The 18430-nt window shown below is 39.1% G+C and overlaps 1 protein-coding gene across 1 annotated transcript in view; it reads right to left on the bottom strand.

The window, feature by feature from the left end:
* SVEP1 (sushi, von Willebrand factor type A, EGF and pentraxin domain containing 1) overlaps positions 1-18430 on the bottom strand; it is a 131403-nt gene that overhangs the window by 94629 nt on the left and 18344 nt on the right. The window contains exons 2-3 of the mRNA XM_063294984.1: positions 16946-17201; positions 15081-15257 (exon numbers count right to left, since the gene is read on the bottom strand). Coding sequence (XP_063151054.1) covers positions 15081-15257; positions 16946-17201 — 433 coding nt within the window. The remainder of the gene's footprint in view (positions 1-15080; positions 15258-16945; positions 17202-18430) is intronic.

Raw genomic sequence — 18430 nt, forward strand, 5'->3', positions numbered from 1 at the left:
TACTGAAGCCATGGGAAAGTTTTGAGAGCTTGTTGTGGTCAACGTGGTTACCATGAAAGGCACTGCCTATTCATGCAATGGTGGCCATGGTGGCATGAAACCTGGAACACACCAATATACCAGGTTGGGCCAACAGAATTAAAACCACACTGCAGAAAAACATCAAACAGTAATATTTCAGACTCTTCAAAGGAAATCAGTAGAATAAGGAGGCAACAGCATAAGGCTCTATGTGGAGGAGCGATTCAGAAAAGGCTAATCTAACAGAAAATTAAAGATATTCATCAATGATTCTTTTAAATGGATAATGTAAAGTAATAAAACTAACTGTACCACTAAGCAAGAGAGTTTTGATTAGCATTTGAGAAGAATTTTGGATACGGAGAAGTGTAATAAACCTTGGTTTTAATTAACTTGCAGCTAATTGCATAAGAGCATAATTAACTGCACTGATAACTACAGAATGGGAGCACTCCACATGTTACCACAAGGTCTCACTAACAAAGAGTGATGGAGGACATCTTAGAGACCTCTCTACTACTCCAGGTATTGTGAGACTATCAACCAACTAGAAGAAAATCTCACTTCTACTTATTACCTTGCCTATATTCTACCATGGGATGAATTTCATTTCTTCTTCAAGAAACAAAGAAAAAAATAGTCCAACTATAATATGATATAGTATTAAATCTCCTTTTGTCTGAATCATTTTAAGATAGTGAACCATGAAAGGTTTTATTTTTCCAAGAAAGCTATTTGGAGGAGCAGAAGAGTAAACATCATAGCACTTATTGTGTAATTCATAATGCATTTCTTAAGCAGATATTTCAATTTGTTTTTTTTTTAAATAGGGTTGTAAATTTCATAAGTGCATGACCCCACTCAGAGATTTTAATATATATCTGCTTTCAGTCAGCAGGGCTAACGAAAGTATTACTTTTCAATTAATTTCATGTTATAAATACACAATTTTTCCAGAGTACTGTTATGCCCTTTGGGACAAAGCTGAAGTTAAAGGCCTATCAGTTAACAATAGAAATAGATTTTTACTAATGATTATGAATGGTCTAAAGCTGACACTGAAACCACATGAACATTTCTAATTTGATACATGCTCTAAATACAGGCAGTATGCCAGTAGTACCAAAAGAATGATTAAGCTACTGATAAGAAACATAAATGTAAAATTTTGCTTTAAAAGGTTCTTCTGTTGATTTTAGATGCTATAGTATTTATGAAAAAAACCCCACTAAAATAAAAGATATAGTTTATTACAAAGGTAGGTAAAGGTTTCCCTTGACGTAAAGTCCAGTCGAGTCCGACTCTAGGGGGCGGTGCTCATCTCCGTTTCTAAGCCTTGGAGCCGGCGTTGTCCATAGGACACTTCCGGGTCATGTGGCCAGCATGACTCACGGAACGCCGTTACCTTCCCGCCGAAGCGGTACCAATTAATCTACTCACATTTGCATGTTTTCGAACTGCTTGGTGTGCAGGAGCTGGGATTAACAACGGGAGCTCACCCCGCCGCGCGGTTTCGAACCGCCGACCTTCCGATCGACAGCTCAGCGGTTTAACCCGCAGCGCCACCGCGTCCCTAGTTTATTACAAAATCACCGCCAATTTCTGTTGTCTCTCATCCAGCAAGACTAACATTTCCTGCAAAATGTTTCTCTGATGTTTTCCATTGTTTGAGGTGTGTTAAACTTGTATGCTGAATAATTTCATGACCTATTACTGTGATTTAACTTGTTATTAACAGAACATATACACTTTCTTCGGTTAAAACTGTAACTGAGATCCTATTTTATAGAGGTTCCAAAAATCCATATGATCAGTAGATGCCAGCAAAGAGATAAATAAAACTCTAATTCATCTAGAAGACCTCTGGAGTTTTCAGAATACATTCATAATCTATGAACTGATTCAGCATATTGTATTCAGTATGAATTATATCCATCATTATGCACGGTAACATGCCTATTGCTTGGACAGAAAATAGCAAAGATATTTAATACATTCTGCAGCCAGAATGTTTCCAATTTAAAAATCCATTAATATTTGGAAATCTAATTAAAAAAACAGCCTGAGCATGTGTCAATACACTGCATATACCTCCTAGTTGGGGGTGTTTGGTTGTAGTTGGTTGGCTTGTGAAGCAGTCTCTAGGTTTGAGATACTATCTTGTATAGAATAGTGTGAGCATGCTTAGGAGAAAATTGGTTTGGTTGACCTTGTAAGCATACTGGTCAAAATGTGCTACAACTTACTGGTACTTTCAGCACAGTATCCTGTGATTGACCTGAATTTTTAACTTGACAGTAAGAAGACAGGCTGCTTAGACAAGCCAACTCCTATTTACTCTCACAAACTGTGAGATAACAAACTTCCCATTCTAACCCCAGTTAGATAATTATTTCCCACCTTTCTCTTGACTAAGCACCTAATACCTGCTAGATACTTAACACTGTAGCTAATCCTCACTAGTATGTAATGTTCCAATGCCTAAAGTAAGCAATAGTGGGGGGCGGGGGGAGGAGGTTGAAGGGCCATAAAACTTGCCCAACGAAAGCAACCTTTTTGTGAGTTGATTCCATGGAATTCCCTCCTCACTGCTACCCAGGCTCACTGTGGCTAACTGGGATAGGATATCTCTGATGTTGTAAGTATTGGGGCTTTATTAAACTTTTATTAATTATAATTATCCTGGCTTCTTTCCCTGTAAACACCCTCTTTGGTATCCAACCTAAAAATCTTAAAGCCAGCACTACACAAGCTTGCGGCATGAATGTGTCTACACTTTAGCTGCTTAGGAGTAGTATGGAAATCTTGATTGACCACACCTAAGATCAATGGGAGAAGTCAATATCCATGAGCCCCTCTTGTGATGACAGGAGCATCCTGAAGATTGTGACTTGGGGTTTCAAAGGAATAAATGGCAAAGAACATGTATTAACAAATGCAAAGCAAGCAAGCAAAATATTTATGCTGCATGACTGTGAAACTAAGTGAAAGGGGAAGGATGGAGATAGTCTGAATGAAGGTGTCTGATCTTGTGGAGTAGAATTGATGAATACATGCAGGAAATTGAAGAAGTTAGTAATGAATGAACAGGATGAAATGTGTGATATTGTATAATATAAATATGTAAATGTATGAATTGGTCTCATGTAAGTTGCTATGAATGTGGATGAAAGTAGAATTCATAGGTTGATTGCATGTTATACTACAATGATGGGAATAATGGAGAGATTTTTATGAAAAATTGTACAACATTATAAATAAACATTAGTTGACATGAAAGGATGGACAGGAACAAGATGCAAGGTTAAAGAAGTGATTGGGCCATTACAAAAGTAAAGAACCAACAAGAATGTTAATTTTGTTTGAAAATGTGACTTAAGCATAAGTTTATTCATATTCATTATTCATGGTGAAGGAATGCATATAAATCTAAAAAGGGAAGATTGAGAAAGTTTAAACTAAAGTTTACAAGTTCCTGGTGAGAAGTTTAAAGAACAAAGAGAAATATATGAAATGGTATACAGATGCAGTGAAAGCAAGGATAGTTTGTTAGATAGAAAAGTATGCCTTAAATTTCTGTGGCTTATTATTTCTTACTATTTTTCCGTGCTTACCCTGATTTACAGAGAAAACAGATGAAATAAACAGCTTGTAGAAACTAACAGGATTTCCTGTGATTGGCTTTTAATTCACGAAACAAAACAAGTGTGCTTCCTTATTTACCATTTTAAGACTTCAGTCCTTTTCACAGTTACATGTACACAAACCACACTGCAATTGGTGGAACAGACTTCAGAGTGAATGCTCAAAGGTCTGAATAATAAACATTGCCAGATTTCACTTGGAAAGAAATCCTGATGATTTGGATGGGACAAAATCTCCACAATAATGTTTAGAATAAATTATAAATGTGAGAATATTTAAGTAAGTGATAATTCAATGCAAAAATAAATTAAGCTGGTATATATGCATTAAAATACTTCATGGGCATACATAGCTTAAATACAAGTGCTCACACTTCACGGGTGTGTAGGCTTTTTTGGTATAATCCTAAATTTTATTATCAAGTACATATGCAATAGGATTAAATATAATTATACTTGTGAGAAAGCACTGAAATGACTCGTTGAAACTTTCTCCGTTACTTCAGTTTGCACCATTTTGTTCTTTGGCATTCTTATTTTATTCCCAAATACCTATGCATTTTAACTCTGTAAACTGAAATCTTTTTATTGCTTTACTGAATGTTGTGGAGGCTAATTCTCACACAGTCAGAAAAAAACAAAACAGCAAATCGGACCATTACAAAACAAAGGACAGATAGAGACAGAACAGCTCACCCAAAACAGAGACCAAGTACAGTAGTCCTTTAGATTGAAAAACTAAACACAAAGGAGCATGAACAAGAAGGCCCCCCTCATACGTGATCTGATCATCAAGGAGGGGGCAGACCTGGCATGTATTACTGAGACCTGGCTGGGCCTGGGGGGGGGTGCCCCTTTCAGAAATGTGTCTGGCCGGGTTTACGGTATGGCACCAGCCAAGACCCCAGGGCAGGGGAGGAGGGGTGGCTGTTGTCATCCGGGAATCTCTGGTGGCTTTCAGGGGCACTGCCTGTTCTTCAAGTTGGGCTCCCGAGAACAGTTGGGACTGTTGCTACTGTACCAGCCTCCCTGCTGTGTAGCCACCTCCCTGCCTGAGCTGCTGGAGGCCATCTCAGGGCTGGCGGTGGAGTTCCCTGGACTTATGGTTCTGGGGGACTTCAATCTGCCATCCCTGGGGCATGCCTCAGAGGTGGCTCAGGAGTTCATGGCTACCATGGCGGCCATGGGCCTGTCTCAGATTATTCAGGAACCAACTCAAGTCAGTGGCTTCACACCGGACTTAGTTTTCTTGTTGGAAAACTAAGTGGCAATGTGATCTGAGAACAGAGTTACATCTGTCCCCTTTGTCATGATCAGATCACACCCTGGTGACCTTGAGGTTCTCCTATGCTGCCCCCCTCCACAAGGGGGCAGGACCAATTCGACTGGTCCACCCCCAGTGACTGATGGACACAGCAGGGTTTCAGAGAGAGCTGGGGGTTACATCCAAGGATCTGCTGCACGGTCCAGTGGAGGCCCTGGCTGCTGCTTGGAATAGGGAGGCAGGCGGGCCTTGGACAGGATCACGCCCATGCGACCTCTCTTGTCCAATCGAGCCCGACACTCCCCGTGGTTTACGGAGGAGCTGAGGGTTCTAAAGAGGATTAAGAGACATCTAGAACGCTGTTAGAGAAAGACAAGGACCAAACTCGACTGAACACAAGCTAGAGCTGCTGTTAAGGCCTACCTTGTGGCAGTAAGAGCAGCGAAATGTCATTATTTCTCCACTCTTATTGCATTCGCAGAATGCCACCTGACAGCCCTGTTTAAGATCACTTGATCCCTTTTAAGGAAGGTGGATCTAGAAACACACCTACAGGGCCATGCTGAGGAGTTTTCTGGGCATCTGGAGGACAAAATCGCTTGGATTTGTTCCAAGTTGGATGCCATGAGTGGGGCAGGGTCTGGGGAGATACCTGGGGAGCGTACTTGCCTGTTTATCTGGGAACAGTTTGATCCGGTTGGGCCTGAGGAAGTGGACAGGGTTCTTGGGTCTGTAAATGCCACCACTTGCCAACTAGATCCCTGTCCCTCCTGGCTGGTGAAGGCAGCTCGGGAGGTGACGTGTGGGTGGGTGGGTGCAGGCGATGGTGAATTCATCCTTGGGGGAGGGAGTGTTTCCAGTGGCCTTCAAAGAGGCGCTGGTGCATCCCCTCCTCAAGAAACCATCACTGGACCCTACCATTCTAGACAACTTTTGTCCAGTCTCCCACCTCCCCTTTTCAGGGAAGGTGGTTGAGAAAGTGGTGGCACTGCAGCTCCAGAGGGTCCTGGATAAAATGGATTATCTGGACCTCTTTCAGTTGGGTTTTAGGCCCAGATATGGGACGGAAACAGCCTTGGTCTCACTTATGGATGATCTCTGGTGAGAGTGGGATGGGGGCAGTGCATCTATCCTGGCTCTTCTTGACCTCTCAGCAGCTTTCAGTACCATCGACTATGGTATCCTTTTGGGTCAGCTCAGGGATTGGGGTGGGTGGCGTAGTGTTGGGCTAGTTCACCTCCTTCCTCCAGGGCCGGTCCCAATTGGTGTTGATAGGGAGCGAGAGATCCAGCCCACGACCCCTCCATTGTGGGCTGCTGCAGGGTTTAGTGCTCTCTCCGCTCCTATTTAACATCTACATGAAACCCCTGGGTGAGATTATCCGCTGCCATGGGGTGAGGTATCATCAATATGCTGATGATACCCAGTTATACGTCTCCAACCTGGGTGACATAAGTGATGCTGTTGCCTCCTTTTCACGGTGCCTGGAGGCTGTAAGGGTTTGGATGGGGAACAACAGGCTTCAGCTGAACCCTGGCTAGATGGAGTGGCTGTGGGTTGGCTCTGTTTCTGGGAATTTACCATCTTTGGTTCTGGATGGGTTGCACTGCCCGAGACAGACCTGGTGCGGAACCTGGGTGTCCTAACAGGCAGGAACCACGCTGAGATGAGGAATAAGTCTCTAGTGTTTTATTACTTGCTACATTAGATAGAAAATCCTAACAAACTGAAGAAGCATGAGAAAACTCATACAGATAAACCCCAAAAGTCAAGGTGGGTCTGTTCTGTGTCTCTTTGAATGACTGCTCAATTCCTCGCTACTACACATGCGTTTTCCCCCCTGGATAGGGGCCCCCTCTGCTCACCATCAGTGCTCATGACACTGGGGGTTCTCCTGGACTCATGGCTTCTGCTCGAAGAGCAGGTGGCAGCCGTGGCCAGGGGAGCCTTTGCACAACTTCATGTTGTGCACCAGCTACTCCCTTTCCTGGATCGGGAGTCCCTCCGAACAGTCACTCATGCCCTGGTCATCTCCCGCATAGACTACTGCAATGTGCTCTACATGGGGCAACCCTTGAAGAGTATCTGGAAGCTACAGCTGGTGCTTAGGAGTCTTAGGAGCCTCTAGAAGGGCATATATAACACTGTTGCTGCGCAAGCTGCATTGGGGACCGGTTTGCTTCCGGGTCCAACTCAAGGTGTTGGTTATGACCTTTAAAGCCCTACAGAGCATGGGTCCAGGCTACCTGAGGGACCGCCTCACCCCCGTTACATTGACCTGTCCCACCTGGTCAGGCAGAGAAGGCATGTTATGGACCTTGTCCATGAGGGATTGCTGATTGGCAGGCTCCAGGAAGAGGGCCTTCTCTGCCGTAGCTCCCGCCCTTTGGAACAAGCTACCCTCAGGGGTAAGACAGGCTCCCACTCTCCTGGCCTTTTGGAAGGGAGTAAAAGCTTGGTTATGCCACCTGGCCTGGGATAGGAGGGAGTTATTCATGGGGGTGGCTGGCCCTGTGAGGGTGCCAAGTTTAAGATCTTCCCATCTGGAATTTTATATTTTATATTGTATATTTTGTATATGTATTTATATTTTTAGGTATTTATATGGTACTGTTTTTGTGATTTGCTATTTTTACTATTTGTAAGCTGCCCAGAGTCATCGTACACGAGATGGGAGGCAAAAAAATTTGATAAATAAATAAAATAAATAATCATGAGGTAACAAGTCAAAACAACTGTACACCTAAAAAAAGTCAAGAGAAACAATCCTTTTGTAACCTGTAAAGCACTGACCACATTCACATAACCGTATTATAAGTTCCCTTGCTATTCCCACCTACTAATTGCCTATAATAAACAAGTATTCTATCTGACAAAACAGCTGTAACAAGGCTCATGTGTACATCATGATTTATAATTACTCAAAGTGAGGGGGTATCCATTACAGATGTTTCTTCCAGCATGGATATTTTCTGGAGCCTTTTGGTCTGCACAGATTGCAATTTATCCCAATATAAAATATCCAGTAGCTAAAAATATACAAGTGTATGCTCTCTGTTAGTAGAACCCACACGTTGAAGGACAAGATGAAGAAAGTGTTCCTAACAAGCAAAGTCTCCCTTAAACTCAAGCGCAGTTCCTGGTGACTTCATAGACAATGCACATGTAGTTTTCTTGGCAACAGAATGAAAGGGTTTTTTTTTTTTTTTTCTATTTTTGACTTCCCAATCTAGCCTACATCCTGGTCTTGCCTGGTGATCTCTGATCCGAATTTTAACTAAATCTGATTTATCTAGCCTTTTGTGTTCAGCCAAGATCAGCTGGATGCTGCCACCTAGCTGGACAGAACTGCTGTTAGGAGCAGACAAAATAAACATAAGCATTGGTTAAAGAAACATCCACATGCCAAATGCTAAAACTCTAGCTCCATGTAGTTTTGGAAGGAAAATTATTTTATTCTCAGTATTTCAGGATAGTTGTTTACCATAACCTACATTACACCAGCAGAACATTAAAAGTTTTTAGCGAGTGAAGCACAGACAGGTTGCCCAAACCACCACTCTCCAAACGATTACCAATACTATTGACAACTTCTGCTTCTGAAGGATGACGGTTTGGGGAAGGCCCGCTTTACAGCGATGACTATGAGCAGTTTGAAAGCAAGACAAAAGAGCCTGCTCAATTTTCTGGTGAGCAATTTTTTTTAAAACGTATTTTATCTCTCCTGCCAAAAACAGCCACTTTAGCCTAATCCTGATTTAGCTCATTGGTTCTTTTTACAGCAACTCATGGGAACTGCCAGTGTTATCTTATCTCTGTTTGCATATATGAAATCAGGAATATGTAGCTTGAAGAGAAACACATTTATTTACAGGGCTTATGTGTAGCTCTAGTCCAATGGGTATCTGACTGTTTTACTTACCCTGCCTACAGTAAAAGGGTTACAATGCAAAATTGATGTATTAAAATGGAAACAAAAATACAAAATAATAGCACATTACTAAAAAAGAAACTAATGCCATTGAGAACAAAATGGGCATTCTAGCTTATATTAGTTCCCCTCCTAGGGCTTTCTTACAAAGCCAGGTTTTAGTATCTTACCTAAAAATACAATAGGATAGAGGACAGCCTCATCTCTGGCAATGAGCAAATCCAAAGAAGTGGGGCTACAACAGAAGGCTCAATTCCTTGGACCCTGCAATCCTTAAATATACATATTTATATTTACTAAAGGCAATTTAGCAGTTAGCTACGGGCAAGCGATATGACTGATAACTGAAGTCCAAAATAAAATGGCACGTGATTCCCTTTCAAGTCTTGTTTCACAAGCAGAAGCCTTCTAGAAACTCTTCCTGGGAACTTCAGCTCCATTATTTTCAGCCAGCATGAATTTTGCTGGCTGGGGATGATGGGAATTGGAATCAGACACATCTAGAAGGCACTAGGCTAATTTAGAACATTAAGTCACTCTGGAAAAAAAGAAAGAAGGGAGAAAAACAATTTCTAGGCAGTTGGACAATTATACTCTTTGGATAAGATACAGGAATATTATTTGATACTTCTTACCATATTACAACAGAAGGCACTACAAAAGTCATCAAAAGTTCAAGCAAAGACAATTATTGGTTTCCATCCAGTAACATGGACTCATCCATCAGATTTTTAAAGAAGTATCATTATTTTAATAATTTTAGTCTCAAAACAGTACTAAAAAGCTGGCACCAAGCCAGCTTGTATATGCAAGAAATGATGCAGATGTGTATTTTCTGAAAATAATATGTGAAGTGATAAAATGCCTCCTCTTTCATTCCCTATCAGTCATCATTGTATCACCTATGATAAAATTCATCAAAATTCATCAACAAAAATCTATGTGTTCACCATAAAATATGTGGTGTTTTGCACTCTAAATACCAATGATCTAGCCTCCCAGAGCACATATACCACACAATCGTAGACCAGTGCAACTGGTGTCCTTATTACAAAATATTTTTCCAATTCCAGCATCCCCGCTAACTGAAGGCCTTAGTGGCACAGTGTATATTATTCAAAGGCAAACTCAGCAGTACATAAATTCAATCTTGTACCATCTCACCTATGGTTTTTAATTTTTATGAGAACAAACCTTATCAATATTAAACGACATTACCACTCTGTGGATGTGCAGTGATGGGGAGGATTAGTTACAGATGGAGTCAGAATTATTTGGGGAGGATGGGGGCAAGATGTGATTAATGTTACAAGATCATGCTATATTTATCAACAGGTACAGGCTACCTGGGATAAGGTTAACATACTTTTGCAACAATGCTGATGACAGTGATTCCAGAGATTTGTGATGGAAGTTATGAAGCCTATGATCTAATAAACATCTCAGGGAAAGTGATATATTTTGATGTGGAGGATCCTGCTACCCTGTGCTGAGCCAGTTGCTTTTAATAAAGACCTTAAATTAGGATTTAGTGGATTTATATGCTAGAGTAAGAGTGGGTGACTGAGATTCTCTCTGATGTCTCGGCTGGGACAAGCAGATATAGTTTCTGACCTTTTAAGAAAACATTGTGTTTTTCTCCCCTAATAGCTGGGAAGAACATATCTGCTAACTTTACTAAAGTATATTAAAGAGGTGGGACATTCTTATAACAGTTAGGTTAAAATCAGGTTAACTTTCTGGGTTATTTAGTTGGGCAAGGTAGTGTTTCTCCTCAGAAACCAAAGGCAGATGCCATTGTAGATTTCCATGTATAAGACCAACCATTTAATGTGATTATTTTGGCAGTTGTCCACACATTGTTAGAACTCTGTACCTGACTATAGAGTATCCAGGTACAAAACTAAACTAGGTGAAGTGAACAGGAAAATGTTAGCCAAGGTTTGAACAATATTATGTACTGCTCTGTACTGATCCTTCTATTATACAAAGACCTTTACAATGACAACAGATGCATCTGATCAATGGGTAGAGGATGTCCTAAAGAGGAGAGGATACTCATACTCATCTCAGCAAGAGGTGGATAAAAATGAAACTGTAGAAAAAGGACATCCTCACCTAAGCTTCACAGTTTATACTAGCTCACAGGTTTAATGTCTGTTTTATGACGTTGGAGAATCCTGGTACCTTGCTGAAGTCTAATGCCATCAATTGGCTTCAACAGCTTTCAGTGTTAGCTCAGTGGTACAGTGGTAACTTTCAAACTGTAGAACTTCTTCCTTGTTGGATGGACGATTTTCTATATTTAGCAACTTTTAATGTGTTTTTAGTTGCTAGGGATTGGAGAAGGTTCATTCTGTTCCTATTTGCGAAAAAAAAATAGTATCTTGATTTTTGGTTCTATTTTGGGATTACATTATCCAGTTTAATGTAGTAGGAGGTTGTTGGTGGGTTGCTTTGGGGTTCTTGCTTTTTGCTTTTGGTAATTAAGCTTCTTGTGTTATCAGATAAAGTAGAGCATAACATTTCAATACATAAAAAGAGAAAGTGAAATAGTGATGTCCAAAAATTATGAAAGGATACTGAAGACTTTTCTCTCTTTCCCTCAAAGTGTGCAAAATTTAGAGCAGCTGCTAGAGTATTAAGTTTCTTTCAAAACAGAGAGTTCACCAAAATCTTTGTTAAAAACAAACTGTTGTTTATAATTTTGTTGGATCTGTATCTTATCTTTCTGTGAAATGGTGCTCAAGGTAGCTTGATAGAACATGTAGGAAAACTCCACTGAGATTACTCTTAAAATATGTCACACCGCTTTGTCCAAGTCTTCCCCAGACAACCCGCAACAAACCTAGCCTTAAATGAGCCACCACAGCTTCTGTATTTGGAGGATGCAGATATATTTGTATAGGCACAAAGAATCAGCATAGTTCCTTGATATACTAAGCTGATCACACAGGATCAATCCAAATATTTATTTTTTTACATAGTATTGCACAACTGTTTTACATTTCAAACAGATCTCAATCTCTTTCCTCCCCTCATTTTATCCCTCCTTCCCCCCCAATTACAATACTGGATCAAACATCTATTCCTTTTTTTAAAAAATAAAATAAACCTGACTGCACTGCTTTATTTGGAGTGAAATGTTTTTGAACAAAATCTAAGCAGAATCAGAAAGAGGTAATATAGAGGAACAGCTTACGGTCCTCCAATTGTTGGACTGCAAGCCCAATCAGCATGGCTAATGTTCAGGAGCGCTGGGAGTTATAATTCAATGCTAATTGGACAGCTAACCTTCCCTACCTTATTATAGTAGATATTTTCATAAGTAAAATATCACTTATGAATCAGTTAAACTTTGCAAGGCCAGATGTTCAACAGGCTTATCTGTTCTAGACAAGATCTGTAAAGGCTATAGCTAAGCCAGCAGAATCAAGTATTTCATTTTCTTTTAGCCAAACGAAATTCACCTTGCTGTTTCTATATAGTAAGTAGATTTGTTTTTAACCATGCAGTCCATGAGAGGAATAATTTAATTTGGTATGATTGGGAAAGTATATGTAGTATTGCCAGGAACACATTTACCTACAGTTTATAATGAAAGCTGTTCAATTGTGTAAAGGCAAAGAACCATGTATGCTGTTTCACCACCACTATCTATAGCAGTGTTTCTCAACCTTGGCAACTTTAAGATGGGTGGGCTTTAACATGGTTGGCTGGGGAATTCTGCGAGTTGAAGTCCACCCATCTTAAGGTTGCCAAGGTTGAGAAACACTGATCTATAGGATGCTATATTAGAGAGTCAGAGTATCATGATAACAATGCCACATAAAGACCGTTCAACATTACTAGGAAAGTTATGCATTTGTTTACTTCAGGGGCACAATATCAGTTTTTCTGAATCTGCTATGAAACAAACAAACAAAAAATAGGAATTTTCTTCTATTTCACTAATGCCACTAGCATCAGAAATTCCTAGCTTTAATGGAATTTAGATGGATTTTTGGAAGTCCATACTTTTGGATTCAGTCATAGTCCATTAGTATGCTTTGCAGTAATAATGTATTTTATACATGAAAATCCAAAGCAGCATGATTAAAGCACCATGAGCCATTCAGTTTTTCACTTAAAATTTGCCTGCAGCACCACCCCTTCATTAGAAGGTTTCCAAGCAGTTTTCTGTTTTCTTGCCCTGCTAAGGGTCATAGGTGGCCTTCCATTTTTTTTAAGAACTGCAGCAAGACTGGAGAAAGACTGTGCCCTGTAAACATAAGGATTATTTGTTTTGCCTATTACATCCCCCAGATTCTACCTGTAAACCCTGACAAATGGAAAAATTTCACACTACTTTCACTCAAGAGCCTAATTTAAGCTAGATATGTTTTGCCATTATTGCAATTAGTGAAGACAACTAAGTGGAACGGAAAAACAAGCAATACAAAGCAATTAAATTATACTAAGAAGAACTGAAGAATGCATTCCTGGGCACTCAGGGCATCTGCTGGGGGGTCAAAAAGGTCAAGATGGCAGCTGCTATCAGCCAGGTAAAAAAGAGGCAGGGCTTCAATCATGTGATCACACGTCATCTTATTATTTTTGGATGTTCTAGTAGGTATTTATATTTCTGTAAACACAGTATGTCATACATGCCCAATATACTAGAAACTTCTGTGGAATCCTGGCAATATTTACTGACAAGAAACTATGTAGATGGTGAAGTTGTTGTGCACACCTAATCACAGTTTCCGTTCCTAATTGTCTTCAACTGAATATTAACATCTTGGCCCTTTTCCCCCTTTAGTAAATCTGGTCTTATTCAGGCTTTTAGTTTGGAAAAATGCAGAACTGAATATCCCGCATTAGACTGTTCATCCTCTGCTATGGCTTGCAACTCAAACAGAATCAATACATTTTATCCTGAGAACCATTTAAGTGGAGATGTCACAAACATAATGCAGGAGTTTCTGCATGTTTAACCTGTACTTTGCCACTATAGTAAAAACTACTCAATTCAAATTGAAGAATAACTAAGTTGTACATACTGGCTATTCCCTTTTGGGATAAGCAATATTATGCACAATACAGAAACTTTAAGCAAAAAGTAATTCAAGGCACAAAGTTTAAGACATAAAATAAGAAAAAAGAAAGAAAAGAAAGCTAAATTTGTTTTCAATTTATTTTAAGATTGTTCACCATCCAGAGTCACTTGCTGAGATGGGCGGCCATACAAATTAATTGGTTGATTGATTGATTGATTGAATGAATAAATAAAGTTTATAGCAATGTCCACTGTACCTTTCCACACCTTTTTCCTTGCAAAACATCCTTGCTTCCACCACTTCCATATAATTCTTCATACATTACCTTTTTCTGAAGATCACATAAACAGCAATTTTCTGTTTTCCTCTCACTTTCAATTCCATTCTTTGTTCCTTCATATACTTATTTTGCGATTTGATCTTCATTCAGTCTCTCTGTTTGACCACACCACCTCAATGTACTTCTTTTGTACTGTCCCTCACATGTATTCAGCTATGTATTCGTTTGTTCTTGACCCTATCTCTTTTTGTTTTACCACACAGACTTGTCAAGTAGTGCATTCCCACTGTATTCAATTTACTTTTCTGTTTCTCCTGTCATGCCCAGCTTTCCTTCCATGTAACAAAGTGGGCAGAAGCACACTCTTCTACACAGCCATTGTTGTTTCTTTCGACAAATGTTCATTCCTCAAACCAAAGTTTCCACTAGCACTTCCACATCTTAGAATTTCCCCATTCATTTTTCTTCTTTAATGAACATCCTGCTAAGATGCATACATTCATCTACTTGTTCTAGTTTTTGCCATTTATATGTAACTTGCAATCTTCTACTCGGTTGTCAAATACAAATACCTTCCTTTTTGATATATTAAGTTTCAGATGCATACTTCTCACTGCCCTCTATTCTCAGCCAACAACATGGCATCATCTGCCTACAAAAGTACAGGGATGCTGTATTCTTAACCAACACATCTCTGACAGCACATTCATTTCTTTTGTTTATCCATAAATCCATTATCATAGGGGCATCACACATTTTTGTTTATAAATTCTGTAAATTATGTATCTGTTGATACATAATTATGGTACCGGGATATAGAGCACTGGGAAGCTTTGAATAACCTTGCCCAAGCACAAGCCTTGTATTTCAGTAAATATAATAGAAGAAAAGAGTTACCAACCTGTGCATTCATGCTGTAGTCCTTTGCCATAGTATCCTTTTTCACAGATACACTCAAAGTGTCCTGTGTGGGTACCACATTTGCAGCTTGCCATGGTATCACAGCAATTTTCAGTCCCTTCACAAAGATAGGAGCAATATGCTATGTCTTCCTGAATGTAACTACCAGACGGCAGATCTGTAATTAGGATATTTGGAAGGACAAGATAGGGGTTCCAAATAAATAAGCAAATAAATAGAGACATCTACTCATCTAGGTAGAATGTTTTAAAAAGAAGAAATTTCATTTAAATGCAAAAGGAAACCAAATCCTACTTATTAAAATTATTAAAATATTCCTAATTATTTTAAAATTCCATTTATATTTCCTGCTCAATTCTTAAGGAAAAGAGATTAATTGCAAATCAGATATTTGATCAGGGTAAGAGATCAGTTACTTCTCAATGATAGCTCTGCTCCATTTTGTTAACACAAGAGAATCTGCATCTGTGAATTACTTTCATGGGTACAATGCACTGAACAATTCTCCTATGCAAACTTCATTATAATAAAAGTGAGCTGCAGAAGTCTATACTAGCATGGGATCACTCCTCTTATTCATTCTGACATAGTTTGTGTGAAACATTATTGTTTGGTATCCTAAAGTAAATTTTGTCCTTTCTTTCATGTTTCATTGATTTAACAACATGTTTTCTTTCTTTTTTATTTATTTGATTTATATCCTGCCTTTCTTACAGGTGCTCAAGGCAATATATGCAGCACTCCCTTCTCCAGTTTTTCCTCTTAACAAAAAACCCATGAGGTAGGTTCAGATGAGACACAGTGACTGCCCCAAGTTTTTTTTCCCATGGCTGAGGACAGAGTTGAACCTGGGTCCCTCTAAGGACAGTAAAAAATAATTCTCAGAACTGTATACATTTGATAAAGCTTTTCTAAAGAGATGAATGAGGGTTAACATCTCTGTTTAGATCTTTATTATGAGGTGCTTGAAAGTACCTATGACATCAGTTGTAAAAACTAATCCCCAGTAAGATATATCTATTTAGAAAGCATTGTTCTATTCTTAAAAGGTGGAGAATAATTGAGGCCTTTTAATTATTTTTCCATGCAAACAACACTTTGTATTCATTCATTAAACTACACAATTTAATGTTTCCAATTTTATCTGACAATATTACCCAGTAAATTAATCAGGTAAAGTCTCTTGTACATATGGTTCAAAATGAGTTTTGTCGGCTTTAACACAAACTTTTATTCTTTAATCATGACTTTAAAAGTCTGAGAGAAAATTCCAAAAGTCTCTGTGTTGTTTTTATAAAATGCAATTCGATATTTTATTATTCTGAAAACCTGCAAAAGCTTAAATGAAAATCTGGTACAGCTGTTCATTTGATGCAGAAATGTATTAAGTAGAAGAGGAGGCATGACTGGGTTGCATTCGAAGTGCTACTTGTGTAAGTCTTTTCATAAATGTATAAGCTAAATGCAAAAATAAAGTGAATGGGTTGTTCAGAACTACAAAAATAAGATGCCCTGAAAATTGCATTTCTAGGGACATTGGGGATAATGGCAACAGATATGCTTCTGAACCTGCCACACATACCTATATTCCCATGGGTAATGAAAGCTGGTAAAGACTTCCAATCACAATTGGGAGAACTCTTACTTTTAAAATCAAAATGAACATCTTACTTTCAAAATAAGTATAACATTTGGGCAGGGCATAAGGTTGAGTTCAACAATGTTATACTTGCACAACAAATGTCTTCTAGTTAATTTATTACTGGAGTAAGGGCCATATATTTCAAATTCAGATAATATATTATCCATGAACTTGAAAACACAAAGCAGACCTAGATCCAATACCTTCGTGAAGGGCTCTGCGTGCTAAAGCTTCAAACTCGGCAAAACTGTGGAGCAAGTAGCAGTGTTCCTCCTTTGGGTGAGAAGCCATGTCATTCAGCTCTCTGATATTGCCTTGCCATATCCCAAATGTGAAGATCTCTACTCCAAAATCACGCAAGGATGCTGCAATGGGCCGAGGATCCCCTCCATTGGAATATCCATCCGTAATCAAAAATATCACTTTGGTAGCATTTACGCGGGAGTGAACCAGTATTTGCTAAAAGAAGAAAAAAGAAAAAAAATCAAGCAGAACTATCAAGTTGATGGCCTCCTCATGAGTTCTTCAGCCAGCATCCACTACCTTTTCTTACACAATTCAGTTTTTGCAGGACCACTTAATCACTGTAAGATCAACACTTCTCTGTGGGGTGGACAGGGGAAAATACAGAATGGAATGAAGCCTGTTGGATAATAGTGAAAGCATTTTTCCCAGCACTGCTGTACTCCGTTCCCTTTCTTACAGGAACAACTCTTTCACAATGCAGGCGTGGATGTAGATGCAGCTAAACAGAAAGCTTAGACCAAGGGTTTCACAAAAAAGCTGACTTATATGAATGAGTTTGATAAAGACAAGCATCACATATGCTCAGCCAAGGTAGGAAGCAGGCACAGGAGCTTCTTCAAAAATAGAAAAAGGAGTAACTTTAACACACACTTAAGCTTTTAATTTTTTTTTAAAAAAACCTCTTGCTATATCATTAACTACATAAAATAAAATAATTTATATACAACACATATCAAAACATTTCAATTTGTAGTCTTCAGTGATGTAATAACATTCCATCTATCATTTCCAATATACAGTACCTATATTTCTACATCTTCATCTATATCACTACAGAACATAAGTCAATAGTGCAGCAATACCTTTAACTAATGGCAGATATTTTAACTGTTAACCTGAGAATATAAAATCAATATATAGAAAAACAGATGAATAAAGGTAGAAATGGATTAATTGATTAAAAATAAAATCACCAATTGGAACATATTCTTATGCTCTAACTAGGGACAAAAAGCAAATGTGTACAAATAGATCTGTTATGCCATAGCCCTTCATGGTAAAAGTAAAACTTGACTCTTCAAAGGTGTTCTTGTTCAGCATTTCCATGAACCTGGGTATAAAGTATAAATGCATACCTCCAGAAAATTCTTGAAAAGTGGTTTAACCAAAACTATTAAAAACAGATTTCCCCCCCCATAGAAATGTACACACACACACACACCCTTCTCACCCATATGGTTGGTATGTTTCTTCTTCAACCTCGGTCCCTCTACCAGAGGCCTGGGAGGTTGAGGGTTCTGTGCAGGATCTTAGCTGTTCCTAGCACTGCACTCTTCTGGACAGAGAGTTCTGGTGTTGTTCCTGGATCTGTTGGAGCCACTCTCCCAGCTTGGAAGTCACAGCCCCAAGTGCCCCTACCACCACTGGGACCACTTTGGCCT

Source organism: Candoia aspera, chromosome 2 (genome assembly GCF_035149785.1).
Source record: "Candoia aspera isolate rCanAsp1 chromosome 2, rCanAsp1.hap2, whole genome shotgun sequence".
Lineage (NCBI taxonomy): Eukaryota > Metazoa > Chordata > Lepidosauria > Squamata > Boidae > Candoia > Candoia aspera.